The 24967-nt window shown below is 38.7% G+C and overlaps 1 protein-coding gene and 1 long non-coding RNA gene across 9 annotated transcripts in view; one reads left to right on the top strand and one right to left on the bottom strand.

Annotated features, from left to right (window-relative positions):
* The window catches only part of PTPRO (protein tyrosine phosphatase receptor type O), a 281730-nt gene that overhangs the window by 205984 nt on the left and 50779 nt on the right, over positions 1-24967 (top strand). For 3 of the 5 annotated variants that reach the window (XM_033222766.1, XM_033222763.1, XM_033222765.1), the window contains exons 12-14: positions 733-853; positions 22232-22371; positions 24767-24899. In XM_033222766.1, the coding sequence (XP_033078657.1) occupies positions 733-853; positions 22232-22371; positions 24767-24899 (394 nt within the window). Of the gene's footprint in view, positions 1-732; positions 854-9795; positions 10761-22039; positions 22124-22231; positions 22372-24766; positions 24900-24967 lie in introns of those variants that run through there. The other 2 variants (XM_033222767.1, XM_033222768.1) reach the window with 2 other exon arrangements.
* The window catches only part of LOC117090454, a 94276-nt gene that overhangs the window by 35865 nt on the left and 33444 nt on the right, over positions 1-24967 (bottom strand). For all 4 annotated transcript variants that reach the window (XR_004440017.1, XR_004440015.1, XR_004440014.1 and 1 more), the window contains exon 2: positions 28-177. This is a non-coding gene — a long non-coding RNA (uncharacterized LOC117090454). The remainder of the gene's footprint in view (positions 1-27; positions 178-24967) is intronic.

The raw sequence follows: 24967 nt of genomic DNA, 5'->3' as shown, positions 1-24967 counted from the left end.
TGGCTCAAACAAAATAGAAGTTTATACCTCTCCCATTAAAGCACAGGACTAACCGGGCACTTCTGCTTTAAGGGGTCGTCCAGGGAGGCAAATTCTGTTTTGTTTTTCCATCTGCCACTATGCATAGTCCTTGTCTCTAGAGAGGAACCTTTATCATCGTTACCTCCATGTTCCAGCCTGTAGGAAGGAGAAAAGAAAAGGGAGGATGTGGGAGCCCAGCACTTACAGGATATGAACTGAACTATAAGTTGTCCATGTGACTTCTACTTACAATCCACTGATCAGAGCTAGGTCATATCGTCCCCTCTAGCTGTAGGAGAAGATGAGAAATAACAATGGCCCTTAGGTAGGAAGCCACACGTCTACAGATATGAGTAGGTTTCTTTTGAACTTCTTAGAATGTATGTTATCAGTAGCAACTCAGTAATTTTCTTTTCTAAAACCTCTTATGAATATATGAGAAAATGTCAGAATGAGACCCATTCCAAAAAAGGGAATTAATCACAAAATTGTTCTGATGTATATAATGCATTGTTAAGGCTACCTTGCATTGGGCCCAGCTGAGGAATTTATAAAATTTTCAGAAGATATAATGTATCTATAATACAATAAATCGCAGAGTGCAGCATAGAACAGAGAGGGAATGTGTCTGCTATAGTCCTTTAGGTTTTTGGGGTGGTGCACTGACTCATTCACGAAAAGTTTAAACCCTCGATTTTGATGATCTTGCAGGTAACACGCAATGTCATGACTGCAATTCTCAGCTTGCCTCCAGGCGACATCTACAACCTCTCAGTAACTGCTTGTACTGAAAGAGGAAGTAACACCTCCATGCTCCGCCTTGTCAAGCTAGGTAAGAAGAGGACACAGAGATGGGTGTGAAATAATCATGTTGGGAGAACTAATGTTTGCCTCATTTGATTCAGCAAGAGCTCCTCAATTCAATGAAATAATAACAGAAAAATGGCTAATTTTTATGAGTAGAAAATAGACATTCGTATTAGCAAAAGAGTATGTTCAACTTGGTACAAGTTTCTGTGAGTGGGATATATACTGTTCTGGGAAACGGTGGTGTTCACTATTCTTGGTAAGGTTAAAGAAACCAGGTAGTCAGTCATAGGATTTTGGAGATGGAAGCACATTAGAGATTATCTAACGCAGTGTTCACAACCCTATAAGACAGCATTCTATTTTCATATTAATATTATGTAGGCCAGGCGCGGTGGCTCAAGCCTGTAATCCCAGCACTTTGGGAGGCCGAGACGGGCGGATCACGAAGTCAGGAGATCGAGAGCATCCTGGCTAACACGGTGAAACCTCGTCTCTACTAAAAAAATACAAAAAACTAGCCAGGCGAGGTGATAGGCGCCTGTAGTCCCAGCTACTCGGGAGGCTGAGGCAGGAGAATGGCATAAACCCGGGAGGTGGAGCTTGCAGTGAGCTGAGATCTGGCCACTGCACTCCAGCCTGGGCAACAGAGCCAGACTCCGTCTCAAAAAAAAAAAAAAAAAATTATGTCATACCCTCTTTATTATCTTAAATAGTAATGGATTTAAAAATCTACATATTGATTTTTTAAAGTTTATATAGTTTCCTAACTCTAGTATACAATCAAGACAAAAATAAACTAATTTATAATAAAATAATATGGATTCCCTATGTACATGTTCAGACACAACTACTCTAAAAGACATAATGAAATTACCTGATGCCTGGATATAATTAAAATGAATAAGTTGGGGTTTATAAGAAATAAAAAGATCACTAGTCTTTTATATAAGAAGTATAAAAATAAGCTAAGAAATGAACAATTTAACATAAATTAATTAATAACAAATAACTAAACAAGCATAGATAACAGGTAGATCCTAGAATAAAAACTAGAGTTAAGATAAGTACAAAAAGATGAGATATATTGTCATATAATGAGAGAAAGATGGAAATAATTTTAATTAAAGTGGGGACAACACACCAAAAGTTTATAAATGGCAGCACAGAAGCAAGCTGGCTTCACTCCCCTCTACCCAACGGAAAACCAAAAGCAAATATACAGCTCTGAGATTTTCGCCAGCAACAACCCAGAACTCAAATACGAGAATGAAACAGATTCCAGAGCCATAGAGAAGTGAAAAAGCTCTGGGCAGATGGTAGGAGAATCAGGCTTCCACATTCATGACACCTCCCCCGCGATTCTGCCTGGCAACAAGTGTGCAGAAAATCTTCTGCCAACTCATGTTTCTACACTGGAAAAAGTGAGGTTGAGGTAGTCAACTAGTTTCCCCACTATGTTGTGTTCCCCTGGCAGGAAATCTGTCCTTGCCTTAAGCCACAGGAAACATCGTGACTGCCTGAAGGGAGAAATAGCTTGAGGATAGGCAGAAACAAAGAGGTGAGGTGGAACTACCATTCCCAGTCCCAGCAACTCTGCTCTGTAACTTGGCCAAAGGGACACCAAATCAGAGTGGCTGTTCAGCAGCACCATACTGTAGGAGGTATATTTCACAGGTCCCTTGGGCAGGAGCCCCCCAGCCAACTTTGACACACTGCCAGGATAATTCCTTTAAGACCTTTCCTTCTCAGGACAGGCAGAGCCAAGGCAAATCTGGATTTAAGGTGCCACCTAGAGCTGACATGTAGGCAGTGATCTAGTGGTAAAGATTTGCTAAGCAAATATAGCCAGTAAAGACACAACAAGGCAAGGCAGACATAGGAAAGTGGACTAAATAGTTAATTCTTTAATGCAAAGACATAGATGTATGCCCATAAGAAACAACATCAAACAGGGAACTGTGACCCCCCTCCCAGAAAAGGACAAAGCAAAAATCCAATGACTGACCCTAACAAGATGGTGATTTGTGAGCTCTCTGAACAAGAACTCAAAATCCAATTTAAGGAAAATCAGTGATGTCCAGGAAAACACAGAAAAGCAATTCAGAAATTTATCAGAGAAATTTTTAAATCAAACAGAATCTTGGTACTGGGAAATATGTTTGCTGAACTGAAAAACTCATCACAGCAGAATGGACAAAGGAGAGGAATGATTCAGGAAGCTCAAAGCCTATTTGAAAATACACCACTAGAGGAGCAAAAAGAAAAATAAGACTGAAAGTAAGTGAAGTCTGCCTGTAAGACATATTAAAAAGGCCGGGCAAGGTGGCTCATGCCTGTATCCCAGCACTTTGGGAGGCTGAGGAGGGTGGATCACGAGGTCAGGAGATCGAGACCATCCTGGCTAACCTGGTGAAACCCCGTCTCTACTAAAAAAAATACAAAAAAACTAGCTGGGTGAGGTGGCGGGCGCCTGTAGTCCCAGCTACTCAGGAGGCTGAGGCAGGAGAATGACATGAACCTGGGAGGTGGAGCTTGCAGTGAGCTGAGATCGCGCCACTGCACTCCAGCCTGGGTGACAGAGCGAGACTCTGTCTCAACAACAACAACAAAAGAACCTTAAAAGATCAAACATAAGAATTATTAGTATTCAAGGGGGAGCTGAGCAAGGAAGTTTACTCAAAGAAATAATAATAGAAAACATTCCAAAATTTGAGAAAGATATAATTAGCCAGGTTCAGGAGGGTCTGAGAATACCGAACAGATACCACTCAAATAAGATCATCCCAAAGCAGATAATAATAAAACTCTCAAAGGTCAAAAACAAAGAGAAGGTCCTGAAAGCATCAAGAGAAAAGGAGCAAATAACAGGTAAACAAGCTGCAATTCATCTGGCAACAAACTGTACACGCTATGAGGAAGAACATTTTCACAGTGCTCAAAGAAAAAACTGCCATCCAAGAATAATGTATCCAGCAAAATTGTCCTTCAAATATGAAGGAAAGATAAAGTATCTCTCAGAAAAACAAAAGATGAAAGAATTCACCACTACTAGACCTGTCGTACAAGAAATGCAAGAGAGTTATTCAATCTGAGAGAAAAAGATGCATGTAAAAAGAAAACTTTTCAAGGTATTAGACCTTTGGGAAAATTAAATCCATGGACCAACCCACGATGTTCTATTACTGTAATTGAGGTGTACAATCCATCCATAACTCTGTTATAAAGCCCAAAAGACAAGCCTTTTAAAAACAATAATAGCTACAGCAACCTGTTAAGAGACAGGTAATGTAAAGCATGTAAACTGAGGCAACAAAGTCAAAATTGGGGGGTGGAGAGAAATGAAGTTAAAAGGTAAATTTTTGGGTGTGGTGGTTTTACTTTTGTTTCTATTCTTTTGCTCATGATCTAAGATAACTCGTCATCTCTTTAAAGTAACTTGTTATGGCCAGGCATGGTGGCTCATGCCTGTAATCCAGCACTTTGGGAGGTCAAGGTTGGTGAATCGCTTGAGCCCAGGAATTCAAGACCTCATCTCTACTAAAAAAAAAAAAAAAAAAAAAAAGCTGAGTATAGTGACACATGCCTGTGGTCCCAGCTACTTGGGAGGCTGAGGCAGGAGGATCACTTTAGCCCAGAGGTTGAGGCTGCAGTGAGCTGTGATTGTAACACTACTGCACTTCAGCCTGTGTGACAGAGCAAGACCCCCATCTTAAAAATAAGCAAATAAATAAATAAACTTGTTATATCTATAAGATTTTTTATAAGCCTTGTGGTAACCACAGCACAAAATCATATAATCAGTGAATTAAAAATAAAAAACAACAAATTAATACATAGCACTTAATAATCACTTAACCACAAAGAATGAAAGGAAAAGACGATTCTCAAAACAACCTGAAAACAGGCAACAAAATGGCAGTAGTAAATCTGTACTTAGCAGTAATAACACTGGATGTAAATGGCCTCAATTCGCAATTAAAAGTCACAGTGTGGATGAATGGATAAAAAAAATAAGACCCAACTATATGTTGCCTTTAAGAAACCCACTTCACCTGTAAAGACACCCAGTGAGTGAAAGTGAAGGGGTGGAAAAAGATATTCCATGCAACTGGAAAACAAGCAAAAAGACAGATGTAGCTATGCTTATGTTAGATAAAATAGGCCACAAATCTAAAATTGTAAAAACAGACAAAGAGGGTTACTATATGATAAAGAGATCAGTTTAGCAAGAGGATATAACAACTATAAATGTCTACGCACCCAACACTGGAGCTCCTAAGTATATAAAGTAAACATTAATTGATCTAAAGGAACAGATAGACTTGATTACAATGATAGTAGGGGACTTCACCACCCCACTCTCAGTAACATATAGATCATCCAACAGAATATCAATGAAGAAACAACAGAGTTAAACTACACATGAGACCTGATAGGCCTAATAGACATTTAAAGAACATTTCACCCAACTGCTAGAGAATACACATTGTTTTAACTGCACATGGAACATTCTCTAGAATATATCATATCTTAGGACACAAAACAAGTCCCAACAAATTCAAAAAGTAGAAATCATATCAAGTATCTTTTCTGACCACAATGGAATAAGACTAGAAAGTGATAACAAGAGAAACCTCAAAAAATACACAAACACATGGGAACTGAACATGTTCCTGAACAACAAATGAGTCAATGAAGAAATTAAGAAAAGAATTTTTAAAATTCTTGAGACAAATGAAAATGAAAATACAACATACCAAAATCTGTGGAATATAGCAAAAGCCATAGTATGAGGGAAGTTTCTAGCAATAAATGCCCTTAATATAAAAAAGTAAAAAGTTCAAATGCACAACCTAATGATGCACCTGAAGGAACTAAAAAGCAAAAGCAAACCAAATACTAAATTAGTAGAAGGAAAAAAATATAAATGTCAGAGCAGGTAAATGAAATTGAGACTAAAAATAAATACAGAAGATCAACATAACAAAAAGTTGGTTATTTAAAAAGATAAAATCAACAAACCTTTGGCTAGATTGAGAAAAAAAGAGAGAAGACCCAAAGAAATAAAATCAGAAACAAAAAAGTAGACATAACAAGAGACCTCATAAATACAAAGAATCATTAGAGACTACTATGAACAACTATAAACCAACAAATTGGAAAACTAGAAGAAATGAATAAACTCCTGAACATACCTAACGAGATTGAACCATTAAGAAAGAGAAAACCTTAACAAACCAATAATGAGCAATGAGATGAAAGTCATAATAAAGTCTCCTACCAAAGAAAGCCCAGGTCCTGATGGCTTGACCCATGAATTTCACCAGACACTTAAAGAACTAATGCCAATCCTGCTCAAACTCTTCAAAAAAGTTGAATAGGAAGGAATACTTCCAAATTCATTCTGTAAGATAATATGCCAAGAAAAATAATAGGCTGTGGATGAGGAAAAACAGATACTTTAACATTCTTGCAAATGAACTGGATCTTTTCATGTAGTGTAATGTCAAAATAATTCTTTATAGTATGACATACAACTGGAAAGTGACTGTGTAACACAAAACACATCTTCTACATTCAAAAATTGACCATTTATTGCAGTATACATTTAGTTTCTGATACTTATAGGGAAACTTGAAGACAGTATCCTAAAATCTGCCACAGACAATGGAGGATAGATTGACACAAAGTTGTGTGGTAGACCTTTAGAGGCAGTATGACTGAAAGAGTGGCAACTCAAAATTAAATGCATAATTTCAATATGTAATTTTCACAGCAGAGATTTTATAATTTCCATATTTCAGAAATTAAGTCTGTCAAATGGTAATAAAAGTGTTTTCCATATAGTTAATGCAATTTAGTAAGATCATTTCTTAAGATGTCTGCTAATTTTTGCGTCTGAATCTGTTCATAGCAGTCTCACGTCATCTCTGTTATTACATGTGTTCATATTAGCAGCTGTAAGTAAAGACTAATTCATGGTTGTTTTATTATAGCTTAAATACCATTGGCCGGGCGCGGTGGCTCAGCCTGTAATCCCAGCACTTTGGGAGGCCGAGGTGGGCGGATCACGAGGTCAGGAGATCGAGACCTCCTGGCTAACACGGTGAAACCCCATCTCTACTAAAATACAAAAAACTAGCCGGGCGCGGTGGCGGGCGCCTGTAGTCCCAGCCACTCGGAGGCTGAGGCAGGAGAATGGCGTGAACCCGGGAGGCGGAGCTTGTAGTGAGCTGAGATCCGGCCACTGCACTCCAGCCTGGGCGACAGAGCGAGACTCCGTCTCAAAAAAAAAAAAAAAAAATAAAAAAAAAAAAAAAAAAAAAAAAAAAAAAAAAAAAAAATACCATAAGTAGCATTGTTGACAGTGATGTACTTTTAGAAAACTTTCAGAAAATCTGAAAAGCAAAAAATACGATCTTTCCTCAATTTACCCAGTAATTGCATTTTTCCAGAACTCAACGCATAAGTCACTGAGTCTTAAATTTCTTTGTCTCATATTTGCCATGACAAAAACCAAGCTTTTGTGCTGAAATACTTTAAAATCGTATAGGTAATTTGGAAATATGTGATGTATTGATTCGACACTATGGAAGTCAAAATTATATTATTGAATAATTTATAATTTTAAATGCTATCTTAATTTGATTTAAATATGCCTTTTCATGACAACTTTCTTCTAAATTATTTTACTTAATTCCTTTTTTAAAACTTTCAATACTATGTAGTGAAGTACTTGCAATTTACAAATTGTGGATTTTCGCTGGTGTGACATTTGAAAGTCATGTGGGTTGTGGGACATGGGACAATTTTTCATTTGGTGTCCTCTTAATAATTCCAGGACAGCTAGCATTTCTAAGTCCTGACCACAAAAGAACAGCTAGCTAATTCCCTCTGTTGTGACTAATAAAAACATTCCTCCAAACTTCCAAACACCCTCAAGGGGGCGCTAGTGCTCCAGTTGAGGATCAAGTGTAGCCTCTTACCTTTCCTGCACTGAAGGCAATCTGTTCTTCCTCCCTTGTGGTCTATACTTAAATTCTACGAATGTGGAGAGCACCAACTTCCAACTTTGCATAATCTTTCTATTAAGAAAAAAGTTGCCTGTGTACCAATTCCAACCATTATCTCTAACTCTGTCCTCTGTGGGTGTAAAGGATCATTCAAAAACTCATTTCCAGGTAACTGTAATTACTTGAAAACTGTGCTCACATTCCCAACGTCTTCCTTTTTCCAAGCTTTACTATTACAGGAAGCTGTTAAGTATTTCTCAGGTCCTAGCAGCTTTCTCCAACTCATTTGGTTTTTCAGTCTCCCTTAAAATTTAAGTTCAGAGGTGGTCTTATCAAAGCAGCATTTAGTGGGCCTATTGGATACTTCACTGAAATTTCTATGTGACATCATAGTCTATGGTGCTTCAAGAATATAAGTCAAAGTCATGAACTGGTACAATTGTATCTACATAGGACTGTGAGTTAAAACCATGATAGTTTCCCAAACTTATCAAAATGTTTGGAGTCTCCATGTCTCCCTGATAACAAAATGGACTATGTAAACCAGCTTGGAAAATTTCTTTAAACTTTACAAGAAGGAAAGGTGAGTTTTCATGGAAATTATTTCTAGTTAATATAACCCTTAGAATCAATAAGCTTTTTCTTATTGGTATCTTAAATATCAAATGGAATATTGTTTCTATGTTATTCCTCTCTGTAGACAAGGCAATCTGTATGTGATGTGCCTTTCTTATTTTCTTGAAAACAAACAGTGTTGGTTTTTATCCTTTGGTCAAAAGATCTGTTCTACTAATCATGTTATTGTGCGTATAAGCCCTTTCCATTTTGTATAACACAATGCCTGAACACGTATAACTGCTTAACAGATACTGTTGAATGAATTGAAATTGTGGACCTCAGAACGTAGTATGCCAGTTAATATTTAATCAGAACAAGTTTCACCTTTCAGAGAAGTGAAATAATATCTTGCTTTAGTGGTACCTGAATTGCAGGTTGTGTGTGTGCATGTGTGTGTGTGTTTTAACAGAACTTTCATTCTAGTTGTTTTATGTTTCTTCACAGCATTCATTTTGATATATATAGAAGTCATAGTCATTCTCCTTTACGGAAAAATACAACTTTGGCACATAGATTTTTCAGAGCATGTTTGAATCAGAATGCCGTTGTTAAAGCTAGGGCCAAAATAGGTTGGACTAACCTGCAGTGAAATTTATCTGCAATAAAGGCCCCTTTAGAATGCCTCTGAATGACTCCTGTGTCATGGAGGATAGGTCCTGCCTCTATGGAAAGAAACCAAACTACCGATGAGTCCAGTATCATATAAATTAATCCAAGATGTCATGTGCAAGGATAGAAAGCCCTCAAAACAGTTGCCAATAATTCTCGATATTGTATCATCAATAAACATCCACAAAAAGACATGCACCAATAATGATGCCTTTCCCAGGATGTTGAAACAAACATCCCATTAGGAATTTTAGGTTGCCAGCAGTTTCATGATACTTTGGTGGTATGTGATGACAGGTCACTTTGGCAGTCAGTCATTACAAATATCAATCAAATCTGCCTCTAGGACTTGTCATTTTACAAGAACTCATTGGTCTGCATATGACTGTGGCTTCAACCAGTAACCAATCATATCTTCTAGTCTTAGTGAATCAACCTGGATCCCTGATCCAACTTTAAGAGGACTTGCTAAGTCTACATAAGTCTACAAAAAAGAAAAAGAAAGGAAAAAAAAAAAAAAGAATGAGACGTGTTGGACACATGACAAACAGTTCTCTGGTAATAGAATATCCATTCATCAATCCATTTAACTAATACATATTGAGAACCTTCTAAGTACTACTCAGATGCCAGACTACTTGTGGTAGTAGTGATGGTAATGAACCCAGAGTGCTACTTTCACTTTCTGTTCACAAGGAGCTTATGATCTAGTGAAGGAGAAGATGGTAGTAAGTGCTGTACAGTGCTCTGCAACAGGGAAATGTGGTGCAGAATGACTATGTGGTCAAAGCTTTCTTTGAGAAAGCCATGGATGATAACAAGAAGAACCAGCCACGAAAAGGCCAAGAAGGAGGATGCCAGGCAGAGGGAAAAGGCAGGCCTGAGTATAGGTCTTTGAAGGCATGCAGTTGGAATATTATTTTCAGAGTAATGAAGGGACATTTAGAGAACTTAAATAATCCGATTTACATTTAAAACAATCCCTCTGGTTGCTTAATGAGAAAGGGATTACTATATCAACAATGAAAGTAGGGGAACTGATTAAGGGGCTATTTGTGCCAGCTTTAAAAATAATATTCTAATTCAAAGAGGTTGCAAGAGAGTGATGGTAACTTTGACTACAGTGGTTGTAATGGAGATGAAGAGAAGTGGACAGAATTCAGGAGCTCTTTTGGAGGTTGTATCCACAGAACTTTCTGATAGGGCAGAAACAGGAAGTGAGGGAAAGGGAAATTAATGACTCCCAGGCTTCACTCTTGAGCAACTAGGACGAACGGTGGCGCAATTCACTGAGATTGAGATGACTAGTAAAACTACAGGAGGAGGACATTTAAGGATTCTTCTTTGGATGTAAAAAAAATTTTTTTAAATGATTATTGGATATCCTGGTGCAGATGTGAAGGCCAGGGGAGAATTCTGGGCTGGACATATAAATTTGGAAGTGTCTGGATGAAATCACCAAATGGTAAGTAAAGATAGAGAAGAAAAGAGAAGTCCTGGATTGAGTCTGGAAGAACCACTCCAGCAGTTAGAAATTCAGCTTAGCAGGAAGAATCAGAAAGAGAGAGTGGAAAGGAAAAGCTAAGGAGGTCAGAGAAAACAAAACAAAACAAAAAAACCAGAATTGCACACCACTGTCATCAAATTTCTGCTTTATCCTGACCGCAGACATGTTTGAGCACGTTCAAGATAAGGAATCATATAACTTTAGTGCCAGGAGAGCTCTTGGAGATAATTCAGTACTGTGTCCTCATTTGAACAAGCTGGCGTTTAGAGAAATGTGACACGCTTTATCCATTGTTAGGTCTTGGTCCAGAAACAGTCATTTCGTACTTTTTATCCATCTGCTCCTTCTATTTTTCTAGACTGAGGTGTGGTCTTTTTCCTACAAACTTCATTTTTCTATTAAAACATTTCACAGAACAGGGAGGAGTCTCATACTCACTTTTGTGACTTTCTGTTCTTCTTTCGGAGTTTGATCTTAGGGACATTGGCTTTATTTTCTTAATCTCAATCATAGAAACTTTTATAGAGATTAGAAATCTTTAAAACATAATTTGGCTATGGACAAGGAAAAAATCAAAATACTTTGAAATGTTAAGTATTTGGGGAATAGTAGGCTTTTTCTCTCTGTCTCTCTCAAATACGGATATAGATATAGATATATAGAAATCTGTAGGCCACCAGTCAGCTAGAAAGAAGCTGATAAAATGCTTAAGGTCTTATACTTTAAAAAAAAAAATTATTTATCCTGTAAATCAGCGAATATTGAATATTCATTTAGCATTTACTATATGCCACACCCTCTTCTTGGTTCTGAGCACACAGAAATGAACAAAACTGACAAAAATGTCAACTCTCATTCTAATGGAGAAAAGGAGATGATAAACACAAATATAAGAATGTTAAATGGCGATAAGTGTCATGGAGAAAAGTGAAAGAGGAAAAGAGGATAGGAAGTGCTATGGGGGATGGGTGCTATTTTTGTGGGGAGTAGAATAAGTGTCACTGTGAAGGTGATGTTTGAGTCAGAGGCTAAAGGAAATGAGGGAGTAAGCCAAAGAGATCACTGGGATGAGATTCTGTAGGCAGAGGGAACCACAGGTGCACAGCTCTGGAGGCAGCAGTGTTCCTGGCAAGTTTGAGGAAAGGCAAGCAGGCAGTGTGGCTGGAGTGGAACAAACAAAGTGGAGAGTTGTAGAAATTGGGCAGAGAGGTAGCAAGGGAACAGAGCATGTAGGGTCGTTGAAAAGACACTTTTCTGTGAGTGAGATGATTCTCCATTGCATGCTTTAAGCAGAGGCGCATAACCTAATGGGTTGCACTGTGTCACTCTGGTGATAATAGATTGTTCAGGGCAAGGATAAGGACAGGAGGGAACCAATTAGGTAATATGACCATACATCCCTCTTGCCTTAGACAATACCACTTTACACTTCTTATGGATTAGTTAAAAGGCAGTAATCCTCTTTAGGATTTGGGGTAAGGCTTTTCTGCCCCAAAAATGTTCCCGTGTGGACACTTCTGATAAATTACATGGTCACCTTCAAGTTTAAAGAACATTGAGTCTGTCCAGATAAGAGATTATACTTGTTTAGGTCAGACTAGGAACCACACAGGAGATGAAAAGTGGTCAGATTCAAAACTTATTTTGAAGGTGTTGCTGAGAGAATCTGCTGATGCACTTAGATGTTGTCTATGAATGAATAAAAGAAGCCTAGAGACCCACCAAGATTTGGGGCCTGAGCAATTGGAAAGACAGAGGTTTTATTTATTACTTGGGAAAGGTTATGGGAGAGGTTGGTTTGGGGGCAATGTCAGAAATTCAGGTCTGGATGGGCCAACACTTCGAAGGTCCCTGTGAAACCATTAAATAACAAATACTGAGCAGGCACTTAGACAAAGGGGCTTGGATTCAGTGAAGACTTCAGGACTGAAAATATAAATTTGAGTGTAGGAAGGAGACAGATGTGATGAGTCAACAAAGACTCAATAAAGAAAAAATAATGCTATCCAGGAACTAAGCCCTGGGCCATTCCAACTTTAAGATGTGGAGACAGTGAGTAAAAACCAGCAAAAGAGACTGAGGAGCATTGGCCAGGGAAGCAAGGAAAAGCACAGAAAAGTGTCCTGTCCCAGGAGCCAAGGGAAGAGAGCGCCTCAGTGAATGGAGAGTGCCCAGGTCAAACCTGTGAAAAAATCTGGTAAGATGAGGAATGAGAATTGACCACCGATTTTAGCAGCCCAGAAGTCACTGGTGATTTTGAGAAGAGGCATTTGGGTGCCATGGTGACAGAAAAAAAATCTAATTAAAAGATGTTCAAAGAGAATGAAAGGAGAAAACCATGAAATAGCTAGAATAACAAAACCTTTGAGGATTATATTATAAAGGGAAGGAGAGAAAATGCACAGGAGCTAAAGGATAGAAGAATCCAAGAGATTTTGTTAGTTTTTTGTTTTTATTTTGTTTTCTTTAAGTGACTGAAAGCAGCTTGTCTGTAGGCTAAGCAAAATGATTCAACAAAACAGAGAAAACTGTTGATGGAAGATAGTTAGAGGTGAGACTTGGTGTGATGTCCTTGATTGGAGAGAGGAGATGGAACCCAGGGAGCCAGTGGAAGGATTCGGTCTGGATGTATCTTCAGGAAGACAATGACAGACAGAGAGTATGGGCATTAATAGGACCCTGAGCAGAGTGAAGGTCATGATGGCAGCTTGTGGATGGTTTCTTTTGATTGACTTCTTGTAAGATAAACACATGCATGTTCTTTAGGTTTGTAGGGGGCAATATCTGTCGTGCTGCTCTTCTGATATATACCTCCATGGCCAGCACCCCCATGCAAGAATTGTTTTCAGATTTAGGCTCTCAGTGACAGCCATGCCATGGTCCCATGGCTCTGTACCTGGGCCTGACATTAACCAATCCCTCACCTCAATATACCCCTCCTCACTGCAGTCTTCTGAGTGTCACTGTGGTTTGTCCACTGCCCAGAGACATGCCAAACCGCTTTAGTGCTTCTTTCTTTTTTTTTTTTTTTTGAGACGGAGTCTCAGTCTGTCATCCAGGCTGGAGTGCAGTGGCCTGATCTCTGTTCACTGCAACCTCTGCCTTCCGGGTTCAAGCGATTCTCCTGCCTCAGCCTCCCAAGTAGCTGGGATTACAGGCGTGCACCACCACGCCCGGCTAATTTTTGTATTTTTAGTAGAGATGGGGGGTTTCACCTTTTGGTCAGGCTGGTCTGGAACCCTGACCTCATGATCCGCCCACAAAAGCCTCCCACAATGCTGGGATTCTAGGCGTGAGCCACCGCACCTGGCCCACTTGAACACTTCTTTAAAGGCATTTCTCCTGCCCATCATAAGGTACTGCATATTCTGCAGGTACATGATCCTCTCCAATGTATTGGAAGGATCTGAAAGATGGACACATAGGGCAATGACTGTGAAGTCTGGCACTGACCTAAATACCTGAGCAGGTGCCCACACTGGAAAAGTTGGTCTTCTAAGCAAAGGAACTTTCAGGAGGCCTTGTCATCTCCACTTATATGCAACTGAACGAGTAACTCACTGATTGGGAGGAAACCAGTTGTTTCCCCTTAATTAGAGGTCCAAAGATGTGGATCCCAGTTCTTGCCTTTGCCATCATATTGTGTTACCATAGCAAAGTAACTCAGACCTTCTGAATTCCAGCTTCCTATCTATAAAATGAGTCTGGGCTAGATAATCCTTTATGCTCCTTCAACTTTTAGAATTTCGTTCCATACCTGAGTTCAGAATAAAAGCAACAAGATTAATGATGCAATGAAAGTACTGATCTTTTTCTAAGAATTTTGCAATATATGACTCCTAACAAAATAAAAATGCTAAGTAAAAGCACGTATTCCTGGAACCATTGAAAAGGAGGAATTCAGATATTTGTTTTGAAACTAAGCAAAGAGAATCAGAAAAGTGAAGGGGTGGGAAGTGGGTGGATGATGAGAAATTATTTAGTAGGTACAATGTATGTTACATAGGTAATGAATATCCTGAAAGCCCTGACTTCACCACTATGCAATCTATGTATATAACGAAATTACACTAGTATCCCATACACATGCAAATTTTTAAAAATTAAAAAGGAAAAGAAACTAAGTAATGTTAAACGGGAACTTTCTCTGAAAAACTCTATTGATCTTTAGAAGTTACGTAAGGTACTAAAACTATCAACCCACCTAGTGATTCACAGAGAGGATATTATGCTTGCTATCTCTAATCCATAAAGAATATAGGTAAGGCTGGGCACGGTGGCTCACTGCCTGTAATCCCAGCACTTTGGGAGGCCAAGGCAGGCAGATTACTTGAGCTCAGGAGCTCTAGAACAGCCTGGCCAACATGGGAAACCCCGTTTCTACTAAAAATACAAAAGTTAGCTGGGCATAGTTGTGGGTACCTGTAATCCCAACTATTCAGGACGCTGAGGCAGGAGAATTTTTTGAACCCGGGAGCAGAGGTTGCTGTGTGCCGAGATTGCGCTACTGCACTCCAGTCTGGGTGACAGAGTAAGACTCTGTCTCAAAAAAAAAAAAAAATTGGCCGGGCGCGGTGGCTCAAGCCTGTAATCCCAGCACTTTGGGAGGCCGAGACAGGCGGATCACGAGGTCAGGAGATCGAGACCATACTGGCTAACACGGTGAAACCCCGTCTCTACTAAAAAATACAAAAAAAACTAGCTAGGCGACCTGGTGGGCGCCTGTAGTCCCAGCTACTCAGGAGGCTGAGACAGGAGAATGGCCTAAACCCGGGAGGCGGAGCTTGCAGTGAGCTGAGATCCGGCCACTGCACTCCAGCCTGGGCGGCAGAGCGAGACTCCGTCTCAAAAAAAAAAAAAAAAAAAAAGAATATAGTTAAAAAGTAATGAAAATGACAGACATTTCCAACTCCTGAGAAAATTTTATTTTTATATATAGGAAAAAGGCCTCATAATTTAATGTGTTCTCAGGTGCTGAATATTTGCCTGAATTTTTTTTTTATTTCCTGGTATTTTTTTAAATGTTCAAATTACATGTTAAATGTGTCTAGGAAAATAATTTCCCTAAGTCAACAAGAAAAGGTCTAATAAACTTCAGGTCTAACAAAGGCTTCTGCTGTTTATAAATATTTCTCTCCTTAATTTCATTGCATATCAATCTTAACTCACCCTGAATAATTTCTGTACCTCTTGTTTATTTTCCTTTCAGATAGTGCTTTCTTTTGCAGATGTTATTTCACCAACTTGAGCATAATTTCTGCAGCCTACACTGCTTAAGTTGCAGGTGCTTCCTTTGGCCAAGTCGAATATGCTTTATGACTTACACTGGTTAATATAGAGTTGCTTGAGTTGAGGAAAATAAAAATAAATTTAAAAGACTTATTACAATATAGATGTTAACAATTATGCTTTGCACATGAAGAGCATCCTAGAAAATTGTTATCAGTGAGGTTAGAGATTGAAAATAAATTTTGTTATGTGGGTCATGGACTAAGATAATTTCAACAATGCTTTTCTACTTAATTTTCCTTATTACCAATGTCACACATTTGTAAAATGACTCACCACGCTGGTCCTTATGGATATAATCTTGTCCTCATAAACATTACTCCCTAGGCAGCTAAATTAATGAGTCACATTAAAAGAAGAAACAATGTAATAGCTATCAAAGAAAGATGGGTTTTAGACAATAAACACATTACATTCTGCTCCTAGGCTAAATATTTCATCTGACTATTCCCTTTGGAATTCCCGAGAAAAGGAAGAGATTTGCTGCCAGAGCACAGAATAAGAATCAGACACTAGGTCGTACTTCAGGAAGGTCACTTTCACTCCCCAGAGATCCCAGGCAACAGCTTGAGCCTCTCATAATCCAATCTAAATTAAATGGTAGAGATGGCCTTCAGCCTTCCAGTCTGCCCATATTCTATGCATGGTACTTGATTTTCTTATAAAATTAGATTGGATTCCCAGTCCAAACCCAGACAGGTAAGGAATGAGAGAGAAGAAAAACTAGAGAGGGCCAGCTATTTGAGCGGAACACCAGCAATGTTAGAAAGCTTTCAGAGGGTATGTAAAAGCAAACAACCCTATATCTATACCTCATTTTATGAAAATGGTAGGTCAATCCCCTTTACCCATATACATAGGTACTCACACCAAATATCATGGACTGTGAAATTATTTCAAACAAAAGGAAATTTGACATTTTGGAGCATGAGAATATTGAAAATGTTAAGACTGAAAATGTCATTTAGAGAGGTGAAAAGCAATAGCCAGGAGATGTTCTATAACTAATATCTACATGACTTTACATTATATAAAGTGTTTGTGTATACATTGTCTTAAATTTCATTTACTCTTCACAACATTTTGGGGGTTTTCCCATCCTTCTGCTTTAGAAGATAGACTATATTTGATATTTTATAGGGTTTAAACCCTCATGTGCAGAAAGGGACATATTTGATATTTTGAATAGTGAGAGACTGTATTAGTTTGCTAGGGCTGCCATAGCAAAATACCACCGACTGGGTGACTTAAACGACAGAAATTTGTTTTCTCACAGATCTGGAGTCCGGAAGTTCAAGGTCCACGTGTGAGCAGAGTAGGCTTCTCCTGAGGCTTGCAGATGATCACTTTGTAACTGGGTCCTCACTCGGTCTTTTCGTTGTGCACATACATCTCTTTACTGTCTATATTTCCTCCTCTTATAAGGACACCAGTCTGATTAGATTAGGACATATGCTAACAACTTCATTTAAATTAATCACCTCTTTAAAAGCCCTATTCACCCCGGGTGTGGTGGCTCACACCTGTGATCCCAACACTTTGGGAGGCCGAGGTGGGTGGATCACTTGAGGTCAGGAGTTCGAGACTAGTGTGGCCAACATGGTGAAACCACGTCTCTACTAAAAATATAAAAATTAGCCCAGCATGGTGGCAGGCCCCTGTAGTCCCAGCTACTCAGGAGGCTGAGGTGGGAAGATCACTTGAATCTGGGAGGTGGAGGTTGCAGTGAGCCAAGATCACGCCACTGCACTCCAGCCTGGGCGACAGAGCAAGACTCCACCTCAAAAAAAAAATAATAATAATAAAATTCAGTCACATTCTGAGGTACTGAGGGTTAGGGTTTCAGCATATGAATTTAGGGGGAGGGGATATAATTCATCCCATAACAAAGATAGAAAGCAATCAAAATGCTTTTGTTGTCATTGTATTCCCTATCATATGCAATTGCCTAAATAATATTTAGCCACTATCCACTTTAATTTTGTGCCTCTGAGAATGGAGAACATGAATCATGTAAACCAGGGGTGTCCAGCCTTTTGGCTTTTGGCTTCCATGTGCCACACTGGAAGAAGAAGAATTGTCTTGGGCCACACATAAAATACACTAACACTGATGAATCAAAAAAAAAATCACAAAAAAAATCTCACAATGTTTTGAGAAAGTGTATGAATTTGTGTTGGGCTGTATCCAAAGCCATTCTGGGCGGCATGCAGCCTACGGGCCATGGGTTGGACAAGCTTGATCTAAACCATCCCAGGCTGTAGCACTGAGCTGGCCTTGACTTCTCATGAGATGTGGAACCACTCCAGCCAGTTTTTGCCAGGAATTTCCAGACTTCTACTCCAGGCAATAAGAAGAAATGCTCTAACTCAGTACTGTTCATTTAAAACATAATAAGAGCCACATGTATAATTTTCAATTTTCTAGTAGCCACATTAAAAATTAGTAAAAAGAAACAGGTAAAATTGGATTCAGTATACTTTATGTAACCAAATATATCCAACGTCACATTGTTCCAACATATAATCAATATAAGTAATTATTAATGAGGTATTTTATTCTTTTCTCATACTAAGTCTTCGAAATTCTGTCTGTATTTTACATTCGCAGCACCTGTCAATGTAGACTAGCCACATTTCAAGTACACAACAACTACATGTGGCTAGTGGCTGTGTTGGACAATTCACATTCCAATTCTTACATTTTAAAACATTTCCTGGGACAGTTGTTATCTTGAGGAGGAAAATCTAATTAAAAGCACTCCCAATTCAATTATAGTTTCACTTGTGAAATCTTGTAATAGTAATAAGTTCATAATTATAATAACAATAAATTGTAATAATTTTCTTTGTTTCCTTTGGGATACCAGAGTTAAATTTCTGCCTGATTAATTTAGGGAAGCACACCTATCACAAAGATCCTGAACAGTCCTCAAGCAGGTGATTTGTGTATGTTATTCATTGACCTACAGAGCTGACATGTAAATATCTTTCAGAAAAAGAGCACAGTGATAACAGGTGCAGAGACCTTGAAATAATCCATTGCCTTCATAGTCCACCCAAAAAGAAAAATTTGTTATGTGACGGTTAGATGTCCCAGACCTTTAGGAGATTTTCCTGAGGATCGTATCACTACAGCCACATTCTCAGCCAGAACAAAGGAAACCCTCACTGCAGTATTCATGTCGTATTCCTTGGACCACTGGGAGCTCTTGCAATAATTCATGATAGTTCTTGACTCTGCCCCTGAAATTTGATAATTTTATCTACATGATCACCACAAAAACAGAAGAGAACATTAAGATACAACCCCAGCATGTCTGGTCTTGCCTGGTGCTTGAATCCTCCTCTTTTGGTTGATGAATCTTGACTCATGTTTTAAATCAGCCAATAAATAAGATTTATTGAGTACCTATAGGTGGCTACTTCAAATGAAGACAAAGTCATTTATAACACATGACCCCTGTTCTTAAAGAGTCTAATAGGATCTACTAGAGTCAGGCCTTCACTCACATAGATTACATAGGAAATAATTAAAGGCAGTAGAATGTCAGAGAAGGGATAAATCATCAAGAGAAAGAGTCACCAAATGAGACTTCAAGGAGGTGGTAAGACTTTTTCTTAATCTTCGAATGAGCAGAATAAAGAGCATAGTGATTGAACATAAACGTGGGCTGACATAGAGCTCTGCCTCTCTGAAGGTCAGTGAGAAGACTAGCTTTCCCAGGAGGCAGCACATCTCTGTGTTAGGAATGGTGGTGAAGCTGGATGGATAGCATGCAGCCAATTTAAGCAGGACCTTAAAGACATGGTATGTTTGGATCTGATACCACACACAATGTACAGATAGGATTCAACATGGCAAAATGGCATTTTAAGGTGATTTTCATCCATCATTGACAAAATGAAGAAGGAACTGATTAGAGCCAGGGGAAAAGAGGTACAGCACGTTTGTGATGATCAATAAGTGTGATGACAAAAGTCTGGACATGCAATATAATTAAAATATACATCAAAGGAGGCCGGGCGTGGTGGCTCATGCCTGTAATCCTAGCTCCCAGCACTTTGGGAGGCTAAGGCAGGCAGATCACAACAACAGGAGATCGAGACCATCCTGGCCAACATGGTGAAACTCCGTCTCTACTAAAAATACAAAAAAAATTAGCTGGGCGTGGTGGCACACGCCTATAGTCCCAGGTACTCAGGAGGCTGTGGCAGGAGAATTTTTTGAACCCGGGAGGCGGAAGTTGCAGTGAGCCGAGACTGCACCACGGCACTCCAGCCTGGTGACAGAGCAAGACTCTGTCTCAAGAAAAAAAAAGATTAAAGGAAAAGGTAACAAGAGTTTTTAGAAGATGTGCTCTCTGGGACTGAGAAATAGGGGGAGAGCCTCAGAATTGTGACTGAGGAACAATTCTGCAGTGTGCATTTTTAAAAATGAAAAGCCCAGGCTCAGCCTAACTAACTAACCATTCATCTATGCCCCCAACAACTTCACACTTGGTTCCATAGATCCAAGTTCCACATGAGTCAGAATCCCTGAAGGACATACTTATATTAGCAATGGCAGTTATAAAGGAAATGAGAAGTGGAAATTGACCTCTGTGTTTCACTGGCAGTCTTCATCAGAGCAGAAGCGGGACAATACAGTGTGTGGAGGACTGGACAACTCATGACAAGTGAAAAAGCGGTCCTGACATCTATTGTGAATTTTGCTTGCCTAAGATGAACTCATCTCTTCCCTCCTTCAACTCTTCTGTCTAACCTTGTCAAGTTGCTGCAGAAAAGAAGCAGGCTTCTTTTTAGTTGGATATAAGTTTAGGTGATCTACGATAAATCATGTCAAGAATGATTTTGACATACGTCTTGGTCCTGGGCAGAGCCATAATGATGATATTCTAGAAACAAGGTTCAAATCTTCCCACACAAAGATGTGTACCTGTCAAAGCAGTGAAATGGCCGACAGGACTCTTTCAAGCACCTCTAAGGGATAGGGGCTGGAGAACAGACTTAGGAGAGTGGACAGAAAATGAAAAAATCCAAGTAACAAGCAGGAAAAAACCTACAACAGTGGGTAGTTGTCTGACAGGCGCATACAGGCGGATGGAGGATGCTGTTATGTGAACCTAGCAGCAAGATACAAGATGTTCAAATAAGCAATGTCAGGGGGTCTGACAGCAGGTAATAGGGACCCCAGCTCAAGACCTTGAGTTCAGGCACAGCACTCTGCATACTGGGGAACTTGGAGAGAAAGACAACATCCAAAAGACAGCGTCACAGGCAGAAGACCAGGAGACATTCAGGAATGGAGAATGAGACAGAAGATGACTATTAGAATTGAGGAACAGGCAGAGTTTTTTGGTCTCAAGGGAACAATGCCAGTGACTCAATTACTAGAAATAAGTATGAAGAGGACAGACAACACAGCTTCCTGGACAAATGGATTTATTTATTATCAAGATAAAATGTCTAAGATAAAAATCTACCTCTAACATTTTATTAATCGTCCAATCCTCTTCTATCAATTATTTTCTTAAGAAATTATATTATCAGCCGGGCACGATGGCTCACACCTGTAATCCCAGTATGTTGGGAGGCCAAAGCGGGTGCCTTGCTGAAGCCCGGGAGTTTGAGACCAGCCTGAGCAACATGGCAAAACTCTGTCTCTATAAAAAACTACAAAAATAAGCCAGGTATTCCCAGTTACTTGGGAAGTTGAGGCAGGAGGATCACTTGAGCCAGGGAAGATGAGGCTGCAGTGAGCTGTGTTCACACTACTGCACTCCAGCCTGGGTGACAGAGTGAGACCCCACCTCAAAAAAAAAAAAAAAAATCATACTATCTCTTTAGCTTTATCTTTTTTAATTTTGACTAAATTTTCAAGCAGCCATTTTTCTGTCTGAATTGTTCCAAATAGTTTCCAGAGAAAGGAAGACAGGTTGTTGGCTAAATACCAAACTGCATCTCATCATTAAAAGGAAACACACCAAATTTCATTTTTCTCCACCTTTATTAAGTGCAGATTTTTGTTTCTCATCCAAAAGTTCTGTATAATCAGGGCAATGCTAACTCCAGTATAAATGACACAGAAACTATTAATAGATTATGTCTGTGATGAAACTGAAGTAGAAAACAGAAGTGTTCCAAAAAGAGAAGTAAAACAATGGAAGGGGGAAAAGGCAAACTATTCTGCCTTCCAAGTTAGATAGCTATCTTTATGAAAGGACATATTTCAAAAGCAATATGAAGTCTTTATGGTGCTCTTACCTACCTATGTTTGAATTTGGGGGATGCTTCACCTGCTTATTAGTGAAAGAAGAAAGAATACGTTAAATTAAATTTTTTAAAACTTTTTTTTTGCTCAGAACCAGCTCCACCAAAATCACTCTTCGCAGTGAACAAAACGCAGACTTCAGTGACTTTGCTGTGGGTGGAAGAGGGAGTAGCTGATTTCTTTGAAGTTTTCTGTCAACAAGTTGGCTCCAGTCAGAAAACCAAACTTCAGGTACTGTACCTTTTGATCTACCTTTTCTCAGTTAATTTTAATTAAGGCTAATTATCTGGGCAAAATAAGAATCTTCTATTTCTTTGAGCTATATAAAATGAAAACTGTTTATTTGCTCTTTTGTGTTTCAGGGATAGAAATGAACAGTATGCTTAGACCAAGCCCACAAGTTGTTATGAGAAAGTTTATCTTTGTCTGTATCGCTTGTTCCTAATTCATAGGCCACTCCAGGTCAGAGAAAGGAATAAAGGTCGTAGGCCATTGAATTGATCAAGGGAAGGATGACCCTACCATATAAAATATAATTTAACAAATATGAACCAATTGCCAAATATATAAAAGGCACTGTGTAGAACACACATGATAGAGTCAATATTTGCCTTCAAGACATTTTTAGATGGTGTGGACATTGCATAAGTATAGAAAAAAAGTAAAGTAAAATATAAGTACCACAAGAGAGGTCCATACTACCAAGAGAATTTAAAAGAAACGTGCATATCTAGTTTGTAAGGGGGACAGTCTTGCTGCAAAATGAAGACTGAGAGAAGGCTGTTGCTAAAGTTCTAGAATTACAAATGGCAGATGTGATAAACAGAGCTGTTCACCAGGTCAGAATGAATGCAAGGAAAGAGATGAACCTGCAGTTCTAGGAGTGGCAATGCCACAAGGAAAAAATATTTCACAGCCAGAGGTGGAAGGAAAAGGACAGATTTGTTAGGGATTTTACATAATACAGTGTGTAGACTAATACTGTGAACATAAGTAATTGATTTTTTTTAAATAATGAAGTTCATGAGATTGAGAAGAAAAAAGGATTGCTGGGAGTGCAAATCTTTTCATATTGAATGCTAAGATAATTTGCTTTGATTCCTTTCTCCTTTTGAGATTCCTTTCTATGAATGTATCTCTTGTTGATTTGTACTGAACAGCTGAATTTTCCCTATTCTAAGAATCCATTTGGAGAATAACTGCTCTGCCAATAATGGATTTTCTTCTCTATAACTACAGTGATGCCTTCCTTTAAGAAAACAATGGTTAGTTAGCTACTTGCTACAACTGAGTCCTGTTAGCAAAAGTCTTTCCTTAGAATAATTCTTTTATAGAATAGTGAAAGCAAAGGAAGTGGAAGAAAATGCTGATGGCTGTCATCTCTTTATGCAAGGGGGTTTCAAAATCTTGTTTTGAAAAAGATGCTGGCTCATCTTTTGCTATTGTACAGTAGTACTTGTCACTGGTCTGGTCATGGGTCCACCAAGTTAGCAACTTTTTTGACTCAAGAATAGGTTAATACTAAATGTTTCTTAGTGCGGATAGTTGCCATGTTTTAGTGGATGTTATATAAAAGCTAAGAATGCAGACAAAGGGGTAGTGTCCTTAATATATAAAGAATTGCTACAAGTCAAAAAGGTAAGGATCAACAACCCAAAACAAATATTTCATAGGAAAATAAATACAGAAGTCTCTTGAACAGATGAAAAATTGAGCAACCTCACTTATGGTTAAAAAAAAGCAAAATAAAACTACAAAATACAATTTTCACTGGTAATAATGGAAAAGTTCAGAGTTTGCAAATGTATAGTGTTGGAAAGAATGTAGGGAGGCAGGCATTGTCACGCATTGATGCCATAGTTGAGTAACTTGAAAAATGCCTATAGAGAACCATTTTTCAATAGCTTTCAAAATTTTAAATGTGTACTTTTTGATTCAGCAATCAAAATTTTAAAAGTACACTTTTTGACTCAGCAGTTCAAAGAATATGGCACTAGCAAAGAATATATGTGTATGTGTGTACGTTCACACATACATACAAATTGCATGCATACATTGTGTGTATATATATGTGTGTGTGCATGTTTGTCTTTATATGTACATGTGTGTGTCTTCCCAAATTTGTGAAATGATGTTCATTGTAGGATTGTTTGCAATAGCAAAAAAAAAAAACACACCATTTATGCGTTCATCAACGGGGGGTCATTAAATAAAGTACTGTATGTCCTTTCGACGGATTTCTATCCAGCCCTTAAAAAGAATAAAACAGCTTAATCTGCACTGATATGGAAAAAGCACCAAAATATATTGATAACTAAGGTAAAAAAAAATAAGCAGAACATTGTGTAAGCTAAGACATCACTTATGTTTTTTAACAGTGTCATATGTTTGTACATCCATAAAATGCGTATGGGAAGAAGAATAATCCCTGACAATGGCTGCTTCCATGGAAGGGAATTGGTCAGATCAGGAATGGGGAAAAAAGGAAACATTTTTCAATGCTATTCTTTGTCATCTTGTAAATTTTTTACTCTGTCAGTCTATTACCAACTCAACTATGAAATATATTTTTTAAAAATACAGATGAAGATAACCCCAAAATTTATCTTATTTTCTGAAACCCCAGGAACCGGTTGCTGTTGCTTCCCATGTCGTGACCATCTCCAGCCTTCTTCCTGCCACTGCCTATAATTGTAGTGTCACCAGCTTTAGCCATGACAGCCCCAGTGTCCCTACGTTCATAGCCGTCTCAACAATGGGTAATTATACACATAAGTGGAATCTGGTCTTTGGAAGTTCTTTCTATATTTTTTCCATATTTTTCTCA

This window comes from Trachypithecus francoisi, unplaced genomic scaffold (genome assembly GCF_009764315.1).
Source record: "Trachypithecus francoisi isolate TF-2019V2 unplaced genomic scaffold, Tfra_2.0 Lachesis_group11, whole genome shotgun sequence".
Classification (NCBI taxonomy): Eukaryota; Metazoa; Chordata; class Mammalia; order Primates; family Cercopithecidae; genus Trachypithecus; species Trachypithecus francoisi.
The sequence above is the reverse complement of the archived record's forward strand: the minus strand, read 5'-3'. Positions and strand labels throughout refer to the sequence as shown.